Raw genomic sequence first — 19,451 nt, 5'->3', positions numbered from 1 at the left:
AATGATCTATGTCAGTGCATAATTCTAAACGCCCCTAAAAAACCCAATCATGACTGCTTTTCATTTGGTGAGGTCGATGTGAATGTGGTGTCATGTCGCTCAGTAGAGGAGTAGATGCCATCTTGCTCTCCTTCAATATCATCGGCAGCTGGGGGCAGCTTGAAGGTGTCTTGCTTGCTGCTGGAGCCGGGCTTCTCCATGGCCTTAAACATGGGACTAGTGCGGTGGAAGTAGGTGTGAACGTGGCCCTCGAGCAGAGATTCGTCAGTGTCAAAGCTCTCCTCGCCACGCTCCTTCTCAGCAATCCGTTCAGCCATGGCAGCCTCCCACTCGGCACGATACTCCTCAACCTTCTGCTGGTAGTCCAGTTCGGCATTGTAGTGGCGATCCAGGCGCAGGACGAAGCGCTCATACCAGGACAGATGCTTGGGATGAACGGCGGCACCATGGTAGTCATGCTCACGACCCTGGCGGAGATATTGCCAGCGGCGTTCTTGTTCCTTCAGATCCAAACCAGTGGTGTCCGGCAGGAAGGCGAGGGTCAGAACGGCGCCAGCCAGACCAAACCAAGGAACCACGTAGAACTTGGTCTGCGTGTCGATATAGTTGTACAGCACAGCAGCCAAGAGAGCACCACATTTGCCAGAAGCAGCCGACAGACCGTGGGCAGTAGCACGGATCGGCGTAGGGTACACCTCGGCAGCGACTAGGAAAGTCACACTGTTGGGGCCGAACTGGTTGAAAAACGAACTGAGGAAGTACATCGCCTGGAAGGCGTGGATGTGGGCAGTCTCTGTGTAGTACTTGTAGTGGAAGGCCGGCACCACAAAGAGAATGAAACACATCAGAAAACCAAGAGTCTGCATCCACTTGCGGCCATAAAGCTTGTTATCGATAAAGAAGGAGGCCATGTAGTAGCCGACAAGCGAGACACCAACGTTGACCAGATTCCATAACCAGGTCGGCATCACAGATTTCGATGCAGGGCTAATGACTTTGATAAAGTCACTCTGGAAAAGCTTGTTCCCGTAGAAGAACACGTCGTTGGCGAACCAGCCGCCAGCGGTAGCGATCAGGCGAGGGCCGAAGTGTTTAAAAGTGAGACGCAACGAGTCGACATCGTAGCCAGTCACAGAGGCCTTCTTCTTAGCAGCCGTCAGTTGCTTGGAAGCGGCCTTCATGTGGTAGGCACGGTAGTAAACTAGCCACAGAGTGCCAACAGCAGGGATACCGAAAGAAACTCGATAGGTCCATTGGGTCGAGACAGGCGAGTATGGGTTGTTACCGGTTCCATGGTGGAAGCACAGCAGGAGGATGATCAGCAGCACCTGGTTAAAGAACTGGCCCCAGCCCTGCATCAAAAAGGCGCTGGTGACCTTGCGGCCACGGTGGAGGCGGTCCTCTTTGGTTGAAATCTTGCCGGAACCCACAGCGTTCTCCATACCGCTAGTCGCAGTCATGGGGTACTCGCCACCTGTGGCGCGTTAGACTTGGACCATTTGGATTTGCGGGATGACGTGAGAACCTACCAACACCAACACTATAGAAGAACAGCGACCAAGCGTAGCAGATCACCCAGCCGTTCATGGTGACACCCCAGGCGGCAGTCAGCATGAGCAGACCGACGAACATGATCGTGGCATCTTGAATCAGACCCCAACGACGACCGATCCTAAATGTCTGTTAGACCTGCACGTGTTTCTCGGAGATGCTTCAATCGATTGCAAGAACTTACCAGTCACCAATGATTCCAACCAATATCTGGCCGCAAATAATACCAATGATCTCCAAATAGTCCACCGCATTCAACCACTGCTTGTTACAAATCTGGTGGGAATCCCAGCAGTCTGGGAAGGTCTTCTCGAACAAGGGCTTGATGTTGCCAATGGAGAAGAGCACGTAGCCCTCAAGACCCAGACCCGCGCCAGGCAGCACCATGTTCCGGAAATAGTAGGAGATCGGAGACAACGGGTCTTCTTTCATCATGCTCCAAATGTTGCCGAGCTCGCGCTTGGTCTCTTGGGCATCGTAGGAGCTGACGAACTTGATCTTCTTGGCCAGCGGCAAATCGGCCCAGTAGGTGCCCTCCGGGGTATAGCTGTCGTCCGGGCGAATCAGCTGGTCGAAGGCACCCTTCTCATTGAGATCCATATCCTCCAGTGGGTTATGGGTGCCCGTCATGTCGGGCCCGTGAGGGGCACGCAGACCGAAATCAGCCATGGCGAATTGACTGCCGTTGGAGCTGTACAACCAAAGATTGGCAGGTCTAACAAGAAGGTAGGGTCCGCCGGATGGGGGAGGGGAGGGGGGAAGGTCGCGGTGACCACGAAAGACGGGGTGGCTGCAAGTCGAGGGCGAGTCCGGTGGTGAGAAATCTTTATATACGAGATGGAAGAAAGCGGAGGGCGATTGAGTCGGCGGAGCCGAAAGACATATGCAACGCGGGCCATCGATGCGCTGGTGGCGAGCTCCACTGAGTCCTGCGTCGAAGAGCAAAGAAAAAAAAAGTCTGCCGGGTCCAGAAAGGTGCGCGCCTTCCTCATCGCAACTTCGGATGGCGACGAAAACAGCAGGCGCGGTGGATCCCGGCTGGGTCGGGTGGGGTCTCCTTGCGGTCGCCGTCACCCAATGAATCCTACACGTGGCGGCAGAATCAGCGTACCGCCTGCACTTCCAAGATGCACGATCTGCAAAAAGTGGGGCTCGGCTCTTTGCACTTTCCACCAAGTCGCCGCTAATTCCTGCACTCCGCTGCTCGCTGATGCTCGCTGCTCCCGAGGCCTAAGACTGGCAAGTGAGCACGCGAGCACAAGGGATCTAACCGACCTCACGAGAGCACTTGCTATGCTGGGTTTGGCGGGGATTCTCGCTCGTTGTTGGGGTCGTTCAGAACACTCGACGGCGGTGCCTGAAGGAACTAACGCACACCTCCAGTATATCCAGGTACTGCATCCCATAGCCCTTACTGCGGATCTCCGGAATAGATACTCTCGAATTGGGCGATGGGCCGCACTCCTTGAACACAGACGGGGTGATAGGAAAGCTCGGCGTCCGCATCTCAACCTTCCATGGTCTGACGTCGCAGGAGTGGAGAGGCTTTAGCTTCCACGCTAGCAATCACATCTGGGGCGCAATACACAACAGGGTCCCAATTCCCCCATGGGCCAGTCAGAGCCCCCGCTGCGAACATGTGCTGCCCCCGTTGCGATTTCCCCTCTGTTCCCGCCCGAGAAAGCTCCACCGCTTGACCGTCTGGATTCCAAGCCAGAAATGATAATGGCTGGTCTTGCGTGTCGCCTGTGGCCGTTCGATCCGAGAGATGTGCTTGCCAGGATCTCCGACTTGGCCTCGGCCATGCGCTGAAGCTGTCCAGAGTTGCCCAAGATGGACCCTCGCTGTGTGTCTTGCCATCTACAGTGCAGTGTAGTTATACTCCATCCTGACATGGAGATCATAGCTTGGTCCGCTTCGCCCTTGTAGGGACTTGCTGAGATTCCGGGAACTTTGCTTGGGATACAAAAACACGCCGCCGTTAGATCTACACTTGTTAAATATCCCACGACATGATCAGGGCTTAGTATCCAGTTCCTGGCTCACTATTTTGAGCCGAATGACCTATATCGTAGATATCGCGGGGTCTTGTGTCCTCCTGCCTCGGAAAAAGAAGATCAACCTACTGGAGCTGATGTCAGTTGTGTACCTGTTATTATTGATATCCTGGTCGCTCAACAAGCCCTGGTCCTTACATATGTACTTTACATCCTCAGGGACTGTGTGGATCCTGAATAAACCGGGTATCGGGTCACTCCTACACTTGGCCGGCTTACCGTGACGATAAGCATAGTGGCCTACATAGTAGTCAATCACAGCAAGGAGGCTGGGTACAGCGTCCCTCATGGTTGCCTCGAAGACACTGCAGCTGACCCCCCGTGCCATAAACACATATTTAGATTCTCCAAAATATTGCGTTCTTCCAGAAGATTGCCTTGTTCGAAGTGTTCCACCCACGCAGAGAATCGGGATCGCCGTGAGACTGGCCGTGAGATCCTTGCTGTCATGACCCTTACACCTGGCTCCGGGGCACCTGGGCAGCCATTGCCCCTACCTTTGTCGGCACGATGTTGAAGGCCAGTAATTGTACCCACGTTCTATTTGACTACGACTCGTTACATCATATCTGCTGCTGTGAGATCCTAGTCTGACTGGGGACGTCCATTTCCGTCATACCGACCCACCTCCGGAGTCGTCGATCCGACCGTGCCAAAGTGCTCTGAGAACCTCTCAGATAAAGGTACCGAAGGAGCTGATTGTATAATGATATCTTACTGGTCCATACATTATGATATTTTCTCTGGCCCAGAACCTTGGTTACGGGGGGAGATCGGTGATGGGCCGACCCAACCGGGGCGTCGCGCATGTAAGGGCGATTCAGACAATTGGATCACCATTCAGAAAGAGCGGAAAGATATCTAAAGCTACCAGTTCATTCCAAATTATCAATCGATTTGACAGAGACGGGTATATGTACTTAAAATGGCTGGGTTGTGATGTCGCGCTTTGGTTACATTCCATTCCCTCCCGAGGCCCTTCATGGTTATCTTGACTCTCGGGCAGTCTATCATTCTATCACCCACAGCTAGTTTCTTCCTGATAGTTGATCAGAAATAACAGTTTTTTTTTTGACTTCAGTAACACCCGATACTCTGGTTTATAATTTGTGGTTGTAAATTCGATCTTGGTCGAACGTAGCCTGACACGAGAGACAATCATCCTAAACGAATGCACAAGTGTATCTCATACCAACCAACTCCCACCAGAAACCAGAAACTCCCTAGCAATGGTAAAAGCCGAGTCAACCGACTCTATCCATCATCGACTGCGACAGTGTGACAACACAAACTACCAGTTCGTGGCGTGCAAAACCCCCAGTGGCTGGCACATTCCAATCACCGGCTGGGAGAAATCAGCATACGCTTCGGTCCGCCAGCCAACCAAACAACGCATCTAGACTGGTCCAAGTCACATATCAGTACACGAAAACCCTGGATTCTCCTGTCATAGATAGATGCCTCGGGGCATTTACCCTCGTGTCAATTCTTCGCGGTGGACGATATGCGTGCTCGCTCCTGTCCGCGCCTGCGCCTTGCAAGCCCACGCTGGGAATGATGAATTGCGCATTCGCGGCGTGGGCTATCGGTGCTGCCGCGGTGGTGGTTTATAAGAACCAAGAAGGGATCTAGGTCGGGAGCTCGGGACGAATTTGAAGGTCGGGCATTTTCTCTATTCTCCGCCACGCTTTGGTTAGTTATTCTACATCTTTGGTGCCGTTGAAAGGCTGTACTGTTACTGATGATCCACTGTCTAGATCTCGGTTCAGATTTGAATTGATTTGATCTGTCGTCGGTTAGTATATACTCGACAGCACCCTGAATACACATCATTCCCTCCGGACTGCCAGCTTGCGATTCAATATTTCATCTGATAACCGATGACGACAGAATCGTGCTTAAAATGATCGATTTTAAGAGGCTATTCCCAGCGGTGACAGCTTTTATAGCGTTCATCATCACACTTTGTTGCCTGTTTGCTGGAACGCAGAAGAACCTGCTGGACTCGGTCGACCTCCTCACGGTGCGTGATGCCGATTCTCCACGACCATCTCTCCGCCAATGCTGATATGTGAGGGTGTAGCTTTATACTCCAGAGGGGGCCTTCGACTCTGCCACCCATGACTTCTACTCCGTCCACGTCATGTCATACTGCCAAGGCACGCTGGGAACAGTAGAGCCTAGCTCCGCGAGCATCACGCGCAACGTGACTCAGTGCTCGAACCGCACGATCCTCTTCTCTTTCGACCCTACGGAAGCCTGGCCGAAGGAAGTCACCAACGGATCGACGCTGGAATGGCCCCGCGTCATCAGCGATGATTTCCATGCGTTTCGAATGACGAGCCAGTCGATGGCCGTACTATACTGCATCGGCGTGGGCGCGGTGGGAGCCGTGCTGGTGGTGCGCGCGGCGTCATTCGCGGCCCCGAGGATACAACAGGGCCCCTTTGAATTTGGGTTCTTAGTGGTACGTCACTTGATGATTCCTTGCAGGTGGGACGATCCCAGGATGGCTAAGTTTCTGTCGATCAGCTCGGATCCCTGAGCATTAGCATCGCCTCAATCATTGCGACAGTCATCGCCTTTGAATTCGTCGCTCTGATCAACGCCCATGGGGACGGGTCGAATGTCACGGCGAGACACGGAGACAAGTTCCTCGGCATGACCTGGGCGGCGACCGGGTTGTTGCTGGTAGGCAGCATTGCCAGTTTCGTCAACGTCTTTGTCCGGGGTGGGCAGGTAGTAGCGGCGGCACCCGTCCCGAAGGACGAAGAGGAGGGTTAGAGAAACCTGGAAGGGGGTTGTGAGGGGGGAAGGGAAACGAGGGCGAGTTGTCCACAATTGGAGTTGGGCGCCCCTCCGCTTCACGGGGATCGGGGAAACCCGTGGACCAGAACGAATCTGTTATTATATGACCAGCAATGTCACCTGAATGAAACTATGTCTTCCACCAATGAACAGCCCACGACGGTACCTACTGGATGAGTAGGAGCCTGAACGCAAGATTGCAAACCCGGCGACTTTCATTCACCGGGAGTCCTAATCCTACGCGGAGCCAATAAGTGTTCCAGATGCTTCGGGATTCCTCGTCGTGGTTGGGTCCATTGGGCACCAGCAACACGGCGTGGCGGGCGTGTTGGAAAGCAATCGAAGATTCTGGAGTATATACGTCGAGGGAACACACCTCGGCTGTTGGACTGGCGTCCGCGACTCACGGGGGCGAAAAAAACTGGGTCTCTGGGCCGGCCGTTCAGCCGACGTCACCAATAGTGGGGATCGGGGAGTCGATCTAGTAGGTTGTCTGGACGCTGCAATTATGGGCGTATCAGATTTGATACCACCAGAGACCGGCGTAAGCCCCCCCTCAGGATCACTGTACTCCGTGGGAGTTTAGTATCAACGGGCCTGCCAAGGGAGGTTACCTTGGATTGTATGAGGTTCATGCGCCCCGGAGGACATCGCGAGGGCGGGAGATCCCGGAGGGAAGGACCAACTGCGGTGGCACGTTTCAGGCACAGGGACAGGCACAATAAAGAAAGTTGAGGAACCAACGGGAATGATGGAGAGGGGGCGGGAAAATGGACGAGTAAGATGCCGACGTATTGGCTACGACTGTGTACGCTCAACCCGCAACACGGAAGCCCGAACAAGGAGGTTGCACGGCAAAGCGGGGGGTTGCACCGGTAAACATCAATCGGATTGTGGAATCAAGCCTGCTCATGATGCGCTCAACATGTGTTCACCAGGAAGAGAGGGTTCCAAACAGGGCGGAGCCTAGTTCCGTGCGCCTCGGGGGTCGATGAAGTCATCCCGGACGCTGGAAGTATAATACGGGGCCACCGTGCCTTCCCTTCGTGGTCGTCAAATCCCACTCTGTGCCTTCCCCATTAGGCCCGTCTGTCTCTCTCTTTCTCGTCGTCTTAAATAGCCTCTCCTCCCTTCCCTCGTCGCATCCTGTTCTTCAATCCACCCGCTTCCAATCCACCAGACGCAAACTGTTTCTCTTATTTTTTCATCCACATCCCTCCCATTCACCATTCACCATTCACCCTTCATCCTTCATCCTTCTTCCATCATGGGCAAGAAGGCCATTCATTTCGGCGGTGGTAACATCGGCCGCGGCTTCGTGGCCGAGTTCCTCCACACGGCTGGCTATGAAGTCGTCTTCATCGATGTGATGGACAACATCATCTCAGCTCTGCAGGAAAACAAGTCCTATCAGGTCACTGAAGTCAGCGAGGGCGGCGAGGCAACCAAGACCATCACCAACTATCGTGCCATCAACTCCAAGACGCACGAGCAGGACGTCATCCAAGAGATCTCGACTGCCGATGTCGTCACTTGCGCCGTCGGCCCTAACATCCTCAAGTTCATCGCCCCGGTTATTGCCAAGGGCATCGATGCCCGCTCCACCCCGGTCCCGCTGGCTGTCATCGCCTGCGAGAACATGATCGGTGCAACTGATACTCTGCACGGGTTCATCAAGGACAACACCGATGCTTCCCGACTGGAGACCATGAGCGAACGAGCTCGGTTTGCCAACTCCGCCATCGACCGCATCGTCCCTGCACAGGCCCCGGATAGCGGACTGAACGTACGAATCGAGAAGTTCTACGAATGGGTCGTCGAGAAGACGCCGTTTGGTGAATTCGGCCATCCTGCCATTCCGGCGATTCACTGGGTCGATAATCTCGAGCCCTACATTGAGCGCAAGCTGTTCACCGTCAACACCGGCCATGCCACTGCTGCCTACTATGGCAGATACGCGGGAAAGAAGACCATCGCCGAGGCCATGAAAGACGACTACATCCGTGGTGTCGTTCGTGCCGTACTTCAAGAGACCGCCTCCCTGGTTGTGGACAAGCACGAAATCACTGCCACCGAGCAACAGGAGTATGTGGAAACCATCATCAACCGCATTTCCAACCCCTACCTGGAGGACAGCGTTGAGCGTGTTGGCCGTGCTCCCATGCGCAAGCTGTCTCGCAAGGAACGCTTCATCGGACCTGCCGCGCAGCTGGCGGAGCGTGGGGCAAAGTATGAAGCGTTGTTGGGATCCGTCCAGATGGCGCTGCGCTTCCAGAATGTTCCTGGTGACGACGAGAGTACCGATCTGGCTCGGATTCTCAAGGAGAACTCGCCCGGCGATGCTGCCGTTCAACTCACTGGGCTGGAGCGCAACCACGCTCTCTACCCGGCTGTCGTCAAGGTGGTCGACGGGGTGCAGTCGGAGGCCAAGTACGTCAAACTTTTGTTCCCTGCATCAAGACTACATATTTGCTAACCAATCGTTCTGAGTAGGGAAGCGGGTCAGCCCCGTATCTAAGCAGTATGTTTTTAAGCGAGGAGCAATCTTTTTTTAGTCGCATCGGATATGGCGCGCAAGGCAATGGGAAATGGGGTTTTCATGAATTCACGACAACTCTGCAGTATCAATAGCGACAAGCGACATAATATGGCTTAAAATCTTTTAAGTCTTGTAGATCCTAACTGTCTTCGCCGTAGGCCATCCAGATCTAAGATTCGGTTCGATGCGACTCAACTACAGCTTGCTATTCACCCACATCGGCTTCCTCTTCTCTACAAACGCCCTCAGCCCTTCCTTGATATTCTCCCCTTCGTACAATCTCCCAACCCACGTCTCATTCAACATCCCCGTCGCCTCATCTGCCCCAATCCCCTCCCATCCCAGCTTCACCCCTTCGCGACTCACAAGCACCGCATCAGGACTATTCCCTGCAATCTCCCCCGCAACAGCCACCGCCCTCTCAACCACCACTCTCGCACTCTCTTCCTCCGACGCCCCCTGCGCTACCGAAAGAACCTCATTCACAAGCCCCCACCGCTCTGCCTCCTCCGCGCTCAACGTCCGCCCCGTCAACACCATCTCCATCGCCCGCTGCTTACCAACAGTCCGCACCAGACGTGGCAGCGCACCCGCCAGCGCAACAACCCCGCGCTTCACCTCCGGCAGCCCAAACACTGCGCGCGACGACGCAATCACCAAATCGCTATTGATGATCATCTCCGCGCCCCCGCCAAAGCACAGCCCATTCACAGCGCAGATGGTAGGCTTCTTGCCCTTGCGCCGCGCGAGCCCGCCAAAGCCACTCGCGGGCATGGGCGTCCGGGCATTGCCGGTGTTGGAGCGGGTATTCCATTCTGCTTGCGCCGTTAGCTGGGACGGACATTTTGAATGTCAACTTGGTACGCTCTGTTATACTTCCTCTCCTTCTTTTAATTGAATTGAAATGAGATGTCTATACTGTACCTTTCAGGTCGGCGCCGGCGCAGAACGCCCTTCCCTTCCCTGTTAATATGCCCACCCGCAGACTCGGCTCTTCGTCCATCCATTCCCACACCTCGTGGAGGTCTTTGTGGCCTTCTGAGTTGATGCAGTTGAGCTCGCGGGGCCGGTTGAGTGTGACCAGGAGGATGTGCGGTGCTGGGAAGGAGACGAGAGCGCGTCTGGGGGTTGGGGGTGGAGTGACGAAGTTGGGCATTTCGGAATGGTCCTTTCTGGGGGGTTCTGGCGCGGTGGCTTAGAAGATTATCGTTCGAGATGTGTTTGAATCTGAGACAAGACCGAAACAATTGGGAGAGGAGGGGAGACTGGGAGTTGTGGTTTTGATGAGGTTGAGGTTGGCTGATCAATGCGGAGGATGTGGAGATGCCGAGGGCCGACATGCGGAGAGCCGCAGTTTATGCGATGCCGTCGGGGTAAACCTACCTAGGTACACATTGTGTCTACATAGTAATATTTTTTGGACATTGTCGCGCAGTCTACCGTAGCAAACGCACGGAAGTATTTCGAGGCTCGAGCACGTTCCAAGTAGTGTATTCCGACATTACCACCCGGGTACTCTCGGTATATGTGAACACGCACAAATCAACACCTCCCTCTCTCTTGATTGCAAACGCCGGGAATAAAAACGCCACCGAAGCAAATCAGAAACGAATATGGATATCAACTTCAAGAGCTTCGCCCTTCAACCCACTACTGGCAACCTTTAGCCCTTGTTGATCCATCCACTATGTACCATGAAATCGAAGATGCGGCTGGTCTTAGTGCCCTCGATCTGCAGAGACGTTAGCAAAAAGACATCACAGACAATTCTACAGACTTTGCTGAGTCTCCGACTTCAAGACGTGACTTACCTTGCAAATCGTCCGTGCATCCTTCTTCTTCAGAGTGCCACCTTGCTTCATGGCTTCCTTCAGCAGGGTCTCCTTGACAACCAGGTACGGCTTTGGCATGAGACGGAGCACGTTGCACACTTCCGCTTCTTCTCGCGTCAGGAGGTGAAGGTCGGCTGCTCCGTCACTGTCCAGCTTCCAGGCGGGCACCCCGCTCAGCGGCTGGACCACGAATTTGGTCTTGGCTGGTTGCGTGGGAGCCGCATCTCCGTTAGTAGCAAAGGCAAGATCGAAGTCATTCATGGGCATATTGTCAGCATCAGGCTGTTTATGAGGGCTCGCGGCCGTCTGCAATCGAAGAGGGAGCTCGGGCGTCGTCAGTTGAGCGGCAGCTGCTGACTGCTCGGGCGCTTGGGATTGCTTGGGACGCGCGCTGGCGAAACGGTCGAAAGAACCTTGGGGCAATAATCGCTGTACGCGTTGTTGCTTATCCTGTTCGTACTTCTCGCCTGCTTTCAAGTCCCCAATGCCCATTTGCCGCCACTCCTGCAGCTGCGAAATCGCCAAGCGAAGGTTGTGTTCATACTCCAGGCCCTTGTTGAGTTCTTCAAAGTCATTACAGTTCATCATTCGTGCCAAGGGTTTCGCCTTGTTCAGCAGATCTCGCTCCTCCTTCGAGCGCTTCTTCTCCAACCCGGTGTTCTTCCGGTATTCCAGGAGATTGTGCTCGAAGAGAATCTTCTTGCGCTCTGTACGCGCTGTGAGTCGTGAGTTATAGATATCCACCACAGTCATCTTTAGTTCTGTCTCCGCATCCATCTCGCCGTTAGAACCGATGCCCGCGCCAGGTTCGAATGCCATATGCTGCACGGCTTCCTCGGCATCATTGAGGAACTCTGTCTCAAACTCCAATCTGCCCGGCATATAGCCTTGTACCTCATGGCACGCTGGTACACTGGCTGTCGGTTTCTGCTTGGGTGTTGTTGGAGGCGCAGCCTTGGCCGCATCCTTGCGCTCCTCAATGCGACGCTTCTTACGCGTCTGGAATTCCTCCTTCGAAATCGCATCCTGCAGACTTCGATCCTCTGGGTCGGCCTGGTCGGGGAGAGGGAAATTGGAACTGTTTACGTAGGTATCGATGTAGTGGTCGCGCACCTCATCCTTGGTGCGGTAACCGCCGATGTGGTCGGCAATGTCAGCCCACGAACCAAGTCCGTAGATCTCGGCACCCTCAAGCAGAAGCAACTCCTCATCCGCGCCCCAGTCCTCTTGGAAGATGGGAACAGAGTTTTGCTCGATGACTTGGAAGGGGTGTTGGGCTGGGTCGTGGTTCTTGGAGCTCTCCCCGGCGGCGAAGCAGGGGACACAGAGGTCGTATTCATGGCAAACAGGGTGGGCGCACGAGATGCGCACCTATGGACAAAGGTGAAATTAGTACCTGAGGAGATCATCCGAATCGTCCAGCACCTACTGTCGACGTAACGTCGACTGAGCACACGTCGCAATGGAACTTAGTGCCAGCCTCGGTGCCGCGCGAGGCGGTCTTCTTGCGTATTACACCCATCGGTCCTTGGGCCCGTTCATCCTCCACTGAATCCGACGCCGTTGCGAAATCCCAAGCTCGCCCTCCAGATGTCTGAGAGGGCAATAACGATGCAGGTCAGGCGGTATGAGATGGGAGGGATTCGGTGTTGAGATGAGATCCTCGGGTATGGGATCTCCGCAGATCGGGTGTGGGGGGATCAATTCGAGGCTGCGATGGAAACGCGGGAGGAAGGCAGCGTGCCGAGGGGACGGAGAGGGCAGTGAATGGAGATTCCAGGGAATAGACTGTGATAGGATGCCAGTGAAGCAATCACTTGTCGTCGTGGTGGTTCCCTTGCGCGATTGGGGATGTGGCGCCCGGCACTGCCTCACTGTGGCTGGGGCAGAGTGGATGCCAAAAGTGGATTCGAATTCGCCAATGCCTGGTGTGGGTTGTCAAGCGCGCCCCTTGTTAGAATGATATCAGGGGTACGGGGAACTCACCTCGAAGTCCTGTCCGCTGGATCGCCAGCCGCAACTTTGGACTGGAAAGAGAAGTTGATTCGACGTCAAAGAGTCGGTGTCAGGCATTCAAAACTAGGCTGCTACTTGTGCCTCAGGTGTCCAGACCCAGGCGGCCGACTGGGTCTCCTATGTATACCATACGATACGCCCCATCCAGCCCTATCCGCAGGTTACTCCGCCACCCATGGACGTAACGGGCGTAATACGAATACACAGGTACGGGCTTCCCCTCTTCTCGGTCGCTCACTCCGGACTCCTACGCTCCAACGATCCGGGTCTTTGATCTCTCCCGGACCCTGGTTGTGCTTTCGGTCTTCTTTTCTTCATTTTCACACTCTCTTGCCCGGTGCAATCGAAGGTAGGCGTGGTTGTCCTTCGAGCGTTGACTCCCACCCTCGGGCTGCGTGGTGTTGATCCTGTGTGGCCCCCGGCTTTCATTTTGGGAACTTCAATGTTGACTTCTTGGTGGTCCAGTCTGCAACAACACATCTCGCAGTCGGCATCTTGGATTTCGAGTTTTGTCTTTACATCTTGAGACCCTGGCCTTGAGACCGCCATCATGTCCTGGAAGCTCACCAAAAGTATGTTCAGTTGGTCTCCCTATCTCCTTCCCTCCCCTCTTCTCCCCCCAAAAAAGAGAGGGTCACCCCTCCACGGTGCATATGGGGCGGCGGTTGCTTCAGAAGCAATGGCTGACCTCGTCGTTCTATAGAACTGAAGGAAACGCACCTGGCGCCCCTGACTCAGGGGTTTGGCCGGTCGTCCTCCACTTCAACGATCAAGGGCGATTCGAATGGCGCCGGTGGCAGTGATGAAACCCCAGTGACCACCCAGGCCCCCAGTATTGCTCCGTCCGCTACTTCATCGACAAACGGCATTGGTAGGTGATTGCCAGCTTGAAAACTTGTCTTCTGCGGTATCTCATAATTTCGTTTTTGAGCAACAGCCGCCTCCGAGTCTCTCGTCTCGCCCCCTGTGGCTCCTGTCAACCCAGGCATCCTCATTGTCACTCTCCATGAAGGCCAAGGGTTTGCCTTGTCTCCTCAATTCCAGCAGATCTTTAACTCCCACTTCCAAAACAATGCATTTTCTGCGTCCTCATTGCGTCCGAGCACCTCCTCTTCGTCACACTCGTCTCATACACAAGCGGGTTCCTTTGTGCCGTCCCACGGCCGGCCGCAGTCCACCAGCAGTGGCATGAACGCCGCTCCCACCATCCACGGCCGCTATTCCACCAAATATCTCCCCTACGCCCTTCTTGATTTCGAAAAGAATCAGGTCTTCGTGGATGCTGTATCGGGTAGTCCTGAGAACCCGCTGTGGGCGGGTGATAGCACAGCCTTCAAGTTCGATGTTTCTAGGAAAACCGAATTGAACGTGCAGCTGTACTTGCGCAATCCGGCAGCTCGACAAGGCGCTGGTCGAAGTGAGGATATCTTTCTGGGAGCAGTCAAGGTGCACCCTCGCTTCGAGGAGGCCCAGCCATTTGTTGATGACCCGAAGCTGAGCAAGAAGGATAACCAGAAAGCTGCTACCGCTCATGCAGAGCAAGAGCGCCACTTAGGTCAGCTGGGTGCTGAGTGGCTGGACCTCCAGTTTGGTAGCGGCTCAATCAAGATCGGTGTCTCGTTCGTCGAGAACCAGCAGCGCAGTTTAAAGATGGAGGACTTTGACTTGTTGAAGGTCGTGGGTAAGGGCAGTTTCGGCAAAGTCATGCAGGTCATGTAAGATGACATCTATCTTTCCCTTTGTGGCCGTCGGCCCAGTTTACTAACCGATTTTTGGAATAAAACAGGAAGAAGGATACCGGACGAATCTACGCCCTCAAGACCATTCGCAAGGCTCACATCATCTCCCGGTCTGAGGTGACGCATACCCTTGCTGAGCGATCAGTGCTAGCACAGATCAACAATCCTTTCATTGTTCCCTTGAAGTTCTCGTTCCAATCGCCCGAAAAGTTGTACCTGGTTCTGGCATTTGTCAACGGTGGAGAGTTGTTCCATCACTTGCAAAGGGAACAGCGATTCGACATCAACCGCGCCCGCTTCTATACCGCGGAGCTGCTATGTGCGCTTGAATGCCTTCACGGATTCAAGGTCATCTACCGAGATCTCAAGCCCGAGAACATTCTCCTCGATTACACCGGTCACATTGCACTTTGCGACTTTGGCCTCTGCAAGTTGGATATGAAGGATGAAGACCGCACAAACAGTAAGATGGGCACCGCCATATTAGAGCATGTCTGGATCTAACCCAAATATAGCTTTCTGCGGAACCCCCGAATACCTTGCCCCCGAACTGCTCCTTGGAAATGGATACACGAAGACAGTTGACTGGTGGACACTGGGCGTCTTGCTCTATGAGATGCTGACGGGCCTGCCTCCCTTCTATGACGAGAATACCAACGAGATGTACCGCAAGATCTTACAGGAGCCTCTCACCTTCCCCAGCAGTGATATTGTCCCTCCAGCTGCTCGTGATCTCCTCACCCGACTCCTGGATCGCGATCCCCAACGCCGCCTTGGAGCCAACGGAGCTGCCGAGATCAAGTCGCACCATTTCTTTGCCAACATTGACTGGCGCAAGCTTCTTCAGCGCAAGTACGAGCCCAGTTTCCGTCCCAACGTGGTATGTCCCTTCCTCCCCTATCAATTCCTGCAACCACTGTTGAACTCACATGACGAATAGCTTGATGCCCGCGACACGGATAACTTCGACCGCGAATTCACTTCCGAGGCACCTCAAGACTCATACGTTGATGGCCCTGCCCTCTCATCTACCATGCAGCAGCAATTTGCTGGCTGGTCTTACAACCGTCCCGTGGCTGGCCTGGGCGACGCCGGTGGCAGTGTGAAAGATCCGTCTTTCGGCAGCATTCCCGAGTAAACGGGTGCCACCTCAAATAGATCAAGAATGATCCGTGTGCGAGAAGGCACTCATAGACACGATTCTCCTTTGTACTGTGTTCTTGTCTTGATCCACATATCACCAATCTTGATCATCTCTTCTTTTTTGCCTTCTGCTGTCTTATTTCTTCCATCCCAAGGAGTCCACGGCATCTTGGTCTCGGAGTATCGTCCCCTTCCGAGACTGCAGTTCCCTCTTCATTCCTACCCTTTCTTCTCTGCCATTTCCATCTCGTTTCCCCGACCACTCCCCCATTGAGCGCTTTGATTCTTTTTCCGATCATCACGCCTCAGCGTTCATCGAACTCCCCCTCCAGGCAGGTCCCTTGCAAACCCTTGTTTTCGTTCCATGTTCTCAAGCGGCCACTACCTGTCTCCTGTCTATCTTTGTAGTCATCTTCTACTGGTACGAGTGTTCACTCTGTATCCCCGACGAAAATTCCAATGGACAATGCCAAGCACAGTTCCTCGACGAATCTCCATCGATGTGGTTGACCTCTCCTGGTGAGTTATCCATGATGTTCAATGTAGTGTCTTCATCTTTCGACGACATCAGCGGAAATAGCTTGAGCATTACATGCAGTAGGCCTCGAGCGATATAAAATTGATGAAGGTCTACGCTTGGTGCAATATGTAGACCAGGTAACTATCTGAGCTGCAGCAAGCTGGATGGTATGCAAGTCAGAGAGCATCCATGTGATTCGTCCTCAAAACATCATATCCACCTCACACGCCCTTTGGAGGTGAGCTATAGCGAAACACATCCTCGGGATCGGGTAATTCCTCCTCATCCTTATCTTCCTCCTCTGTTTCGTGTTTCCACGTACGGTGAGCCTCTATTGCTTGGCCTTCGCCTTTTCAGTCTATCAGCCCTTGCTTCCAACAAAGTTGTCCTAACACGAGATATAGCTGGTACATCGCATAACGCACTCGTCTCTTCCGCCAATCTGGCTTTTGTCATCCAAACACGAAAAATACCTCTGACTCCGACTCGATTACACGCTCAACGGTCGTTAGCATCAAGCTGCCCCTAAGCCGCGCCGGCGAACCAGTCCCAGGCGTCAAGGAGCTGGCCTACGAGCTATCCCTGGATAATATGGCGTCGCCAGTAGGCATTGCCTTATCCCGTGTAGCGCGCCTCGCTTCAAACGACAATGGTTGTAGCGCGCCTCGCTTCAAACGACAATGGTTGTAGCGCGCCTCGCTTCAAACGACAATGGTAAGACTTGCACTTCACAACTGGTGCTGGGAGGCTATGGTTGTTTATTGCTTATACACGTTCGTGCCCACGCCATTCCACAAGAGGTCACCAATAGTCTCTTCGTAGGTATGTTGAGAGAAGGATGGCGGCACAGTCAACGCAGGCGCTGTATATAGCTTCCTTCTGTCCAGTCTTCTTCATGCTCGGTTGCGGGATATACCGACGTCAGAATAGAAAGAGAGACACTTGGTTCAGCTGTGCCTCTGCTGCTCCTGTCAGACATATTGCTGTATCCGAGTCTGAAAGCACTTGGGGGACTCGCTTGTTCCTTGAAGAATATTGGAGCAGAGGTCGGCAGTGCTAGAGAAGACCTCAGAGTATTATCAGCAGTCTACCACGCTGTCGAGCATAGACCCCATCAGACTCACGACCAAGATTAGTGAAAGAAGTCTGGGTGGTGATACAGCTGAGGAGGTCCGCGTCCGAATCATTGTGAAGGACATCCGTCTTCTGATCAGAACATATGTTTCGGAGAGCCTGTTCGGTAATCAGGACACATGCTAGAGCAGAAGTAGTCTGGTGACTAGATGTCCACGAGTCGCGCGCGGTGGAAGTCTGAACGTGCGGTTGCTGTGGAGAAGCAGAGATGGGTCAAGATGGAAATGTTCCGCGGGAGAGCTCGCAGAGATCCGGGGATATTGGCGGACAACATGGAAATAAGGGACGTCCAGACAACCCAAATCAACCCCAGATATCAAACATGCGCATCTGGGAGACAAGATCCTCCAGGTGTATGCCTAAGGGCCGTCACATCAAGTGGGCTGGGCATCTAGTTAAGATAAGCCCTTCTCTTCGGTGACGAAGGTGAAAATGCATCGGTGTCCAAAGCTTTTTGGCGACGAAGCGCGGAGAATTGCAGATATTGTATAGTCCCATTTTGCATGATCTCCTGGAATGGCGAGAGTTGTGCTCGGTAACTCGAAATCCCCAGTTGTTGTCGCGTGAGACTTTTCTGCGTCGAATAATCGAATCAAGCGTAGGAACGCAATATATAAATACCGAGGGATATGAGAGACGGGAAGTTCTATAATATCAAAAAATTGTGGCTCGAAGGAAGGGTGGTAGTCAATAATCAAGAATAATATCAACGGACTCTAGAGATGCGGGAAAGGGATGCCAGGTATTATTTATCTATAGATTGTGGGAAGAGTCATGTTGAGTTGGTGAAGGAGAAGCTCGGGCACGGAAAGCGGTTTATATCCAACCCAACAAATGAGCCTAAGGAATCCAACTGGAAAAGAAAACAAAGACGGGCCTGGTTGTGATGTTTGTCGTTTGTTATAGTGACGTATATACGGGTACTTCCTTGTCTCATACATGAATCGATGTCATACTAACAAAATAGCATCACTCTATACCTCGAGGAGTCTGATTCTGCAGGTCCTAGGTTTAAACCCCGGTCAGGTTAGAATCTTTTCCCTTTCCTACCAGTCGACCCGACTAGTCAACTTATTAGTTCATCGCATAGAACGTAGGCAACGAGTTTGGAAAATGAGACGAGGACAACCGGTGTGTCCTGGGTCATCATAGTCAGGCCCATCCTTTTTGCCTATAGTTAAGAAGCTCTAGAAAATACAAGGGAGGCTCGCTCAAGTTGCCCCTATGGGATAGGCACCCTAAAAACGACCTGGGATGACAGCTCATCAGGTACTCATCGTCTACATTCAATTGGGTTTATCAAATGTCAATTTAGGCTTAGTAAGTACTAGGATTCATTCCTACTTTGACTAAACACAGAAACAAGGAATACCAGCCATGCGCAATTCAAACGGTGAGCCCGTTTTACTGCACCTATGGGACTAGAGACTGTCAGTAAGTATTTCTAATTAGGAGCAGCAGGTCTCATACCAGCACAATCGGCCTCTCTCTTCTCCTCGCCACGCTTGATATAGCAGTAGGTCTCCTCTCCACGAGCAACAAGGCTCTCATCACGCTGGCAGATGTTAGTCCAGATGTCCAACAAAAGAATGACACGACTGGATTAGAAGCTCACAGCAACGACATCCACCTCAGCGACAGGGGCCGCGAGGCCAAAGGTAGCGATGAGGAGGAGGCTGGACAGGGCGGCAATGAAACGCATCTTGATGGATTCACTAAATATTGGAAGAGGAACTGGGTGATTGATTTCTTGTTGACGATGAGAGACAAATTGAATGGATGCGATCCCTACTTATATTCCTCCAGACAAGACTACCATGACGAAGTAGATTGAGCCGGAGTAAGACCAAGGAGGCAGAGACCCGCGCGGAGAACTGTCGGACATGTCTCTAGGGTTGCAGTGACCCCAGACCTGTATGGATCCTGATAAGCGAAACTGTCTTCGGGGATGCCAGACTCACCTCAATGGAGAAGTGTGAAAGTATTTGTCACGACTTCTAGCGGCCTGAGCACCAGTAAAACCATGGCGAGATATGTGTCGGGAGGTTTTTGATCATATCTCCCACCCATCATCATCCTGCGTGCCGGTTACGCCTCTTGATAGTACCTCAT

At 53.3% G+C, this 19,451-nt stretch overlaps 7 protein-coding genes across 7 annotated transcripts; 3 read left to right on the top strand and 4 right to left on the bottom strand.

Moving 5' to 3' along the window:
• Positions 1-47: 47 nt before the first annotated feature.
• On the bottom strand, positions 48-2,220 carry N7459_009158 (putative MFS phosphate transporter; the record flags this gene model as incomplete). The annotated part of the gene is made up of 3 exons (XM_056948326.1): positions 48-1,474; positions 1,530-1,672; positions 1,736-2,220. 3 exons carry the CDS (start codon positions 2,218-2,220, stop codon positions 48-50), a joined length of 2,055 nt encoding a protein of 684 aa, XP_056795551.1.
• A 3,291-nt stretch (positions 2,221-5,511) lies between these two features.
• N7459_009157 (uncharacterized protein) lies at positions 5,512-6,392 on the top strand (the record flags this gene model as incomplete). The annotated part of the gene is made up of 3 exons (XM_056948325.1): positions 5,512-5,631; positions 5,692-6,075; positions 6,141-6,392. 3 exons carry the CDS (start codon positions 5,512-5,514, stop codon positions 6,390-6,392), a joined length of 756 nt encoding a protein of 251 aa, XP_056795550.1.
• Positions 6,393-7,683: 1,291 nt separating this feature from the next.
• Positions 7,684-8,892, top strand: N7459_009156 (mannitol-1-phosphate 5-dehydrogenase; the record flags this gene model as incomplete). The annotated part of the gene is made up of 1 exon (XM_056948324.1): positions 7,684-8,892. The coding sequence occupies one exon, from the start codon at positions 7,684-7,686 to the stop codon at positions 8,890-8,892; it is 1,209 nt and encodes a 402-aa protein (XP_056795549.1).
• Positions 8,893-9,150: 258 nt separating this feature from the next.
• N7459_009155 (enoyl-CoA hydratase/isomerase family protein) lies at positions 9,151-10,111 on the bottom strand (the record flags this gene model as incomplete). The annotated part of the gene is made up of 2 exons (XM_056948323.1): positions 9,151-9,770; positions 9,880-10,111. 2 exons carry the CDS (start codon positions 10,109-10,111, stop codon positions 9,151-9,153), a joined length of 852 nt encoding a protein of 283 aa, XP_056795548.1.
• A 507-nt stretch (positions 10,112-10,618) lies between these two features.
• adaB (chromatin-binding transcription regulator ADA2) lies at positions 10,619-12,309 on the bottom strand (the record flags this gene model as incomplete). Its single annotated transcript, XM_056948322.1, has 3 exons — positions 10,619-10,687; positions 10,767-12,158; positions 12,217-12,309. 3 exons carry the CDS (start codon positions 12,307-12,309, stop codon positions 10,619-10,621), a joined length of 1,554 nt encoding a protein of 517 aa, XP_056795547.1.
• Positions 12,310-13,353: 1,044 nt separating this feature from the next.
• N7459_009153 (uncharacterized protein) lies at positions 13,354-14,224 on the top strand (the record flags this gene model as incomplete). The annotated part of the gene is made up of 4 exons (XM_056948321.1): positions 13,354-13,375; positions 13,507-13,674; positions 13,741-14,121; positions 14,178-14,224. 4 exons carry the CDS (start codon positions 13,354-13,356, stop codon positions 14,222-14,224), a joined length of 618 nt encoding a protein of 205 aa, XP_056795546.1.
• A 4,559-nt stretch (positions 14,225-18,783) lies between these two features.
• Positions 18,784-19,041, bottom strand: N7459_009152 (uncharacterized protein; the record flags this gene model as incomplete). Its single annotated transcript, XM_056948320.1, has 2 exons — positions 18,784-18,894; positions 18,955-19,041. The coding sequence occupies 2 exons, from the start codon at positions 19,039-19,041 to the stop codon at positions 18,784-18,786; spliced, it is 198 nt and encodes a 65-aa protein (XP_056795545.1).
• Between the last annotated feature and the right edge of the window lie 410 nt (positions 19,042-19,451).

Source organism: Penicillium hispanicum, assembly GCF_028827665.1.
Source record: "Penicillium hispanicum strain IBT 35686 chromosome Unknown utg000008l_segment0_segment0, whole genome shotgun sequence".
Classification (NCBI taxonomy): Eukaryota; Fungi; Ascomycota; class Eurotiomycetes; order Eurotiales; family Aspergillaceae; genus Penicillium; species Penicillium hispanicum.
The sequence above is the reverse complement of the archived record's forward strand: the minus strand, read 5'-3'. Positions and strand labels throughout refer to the sequence as shown.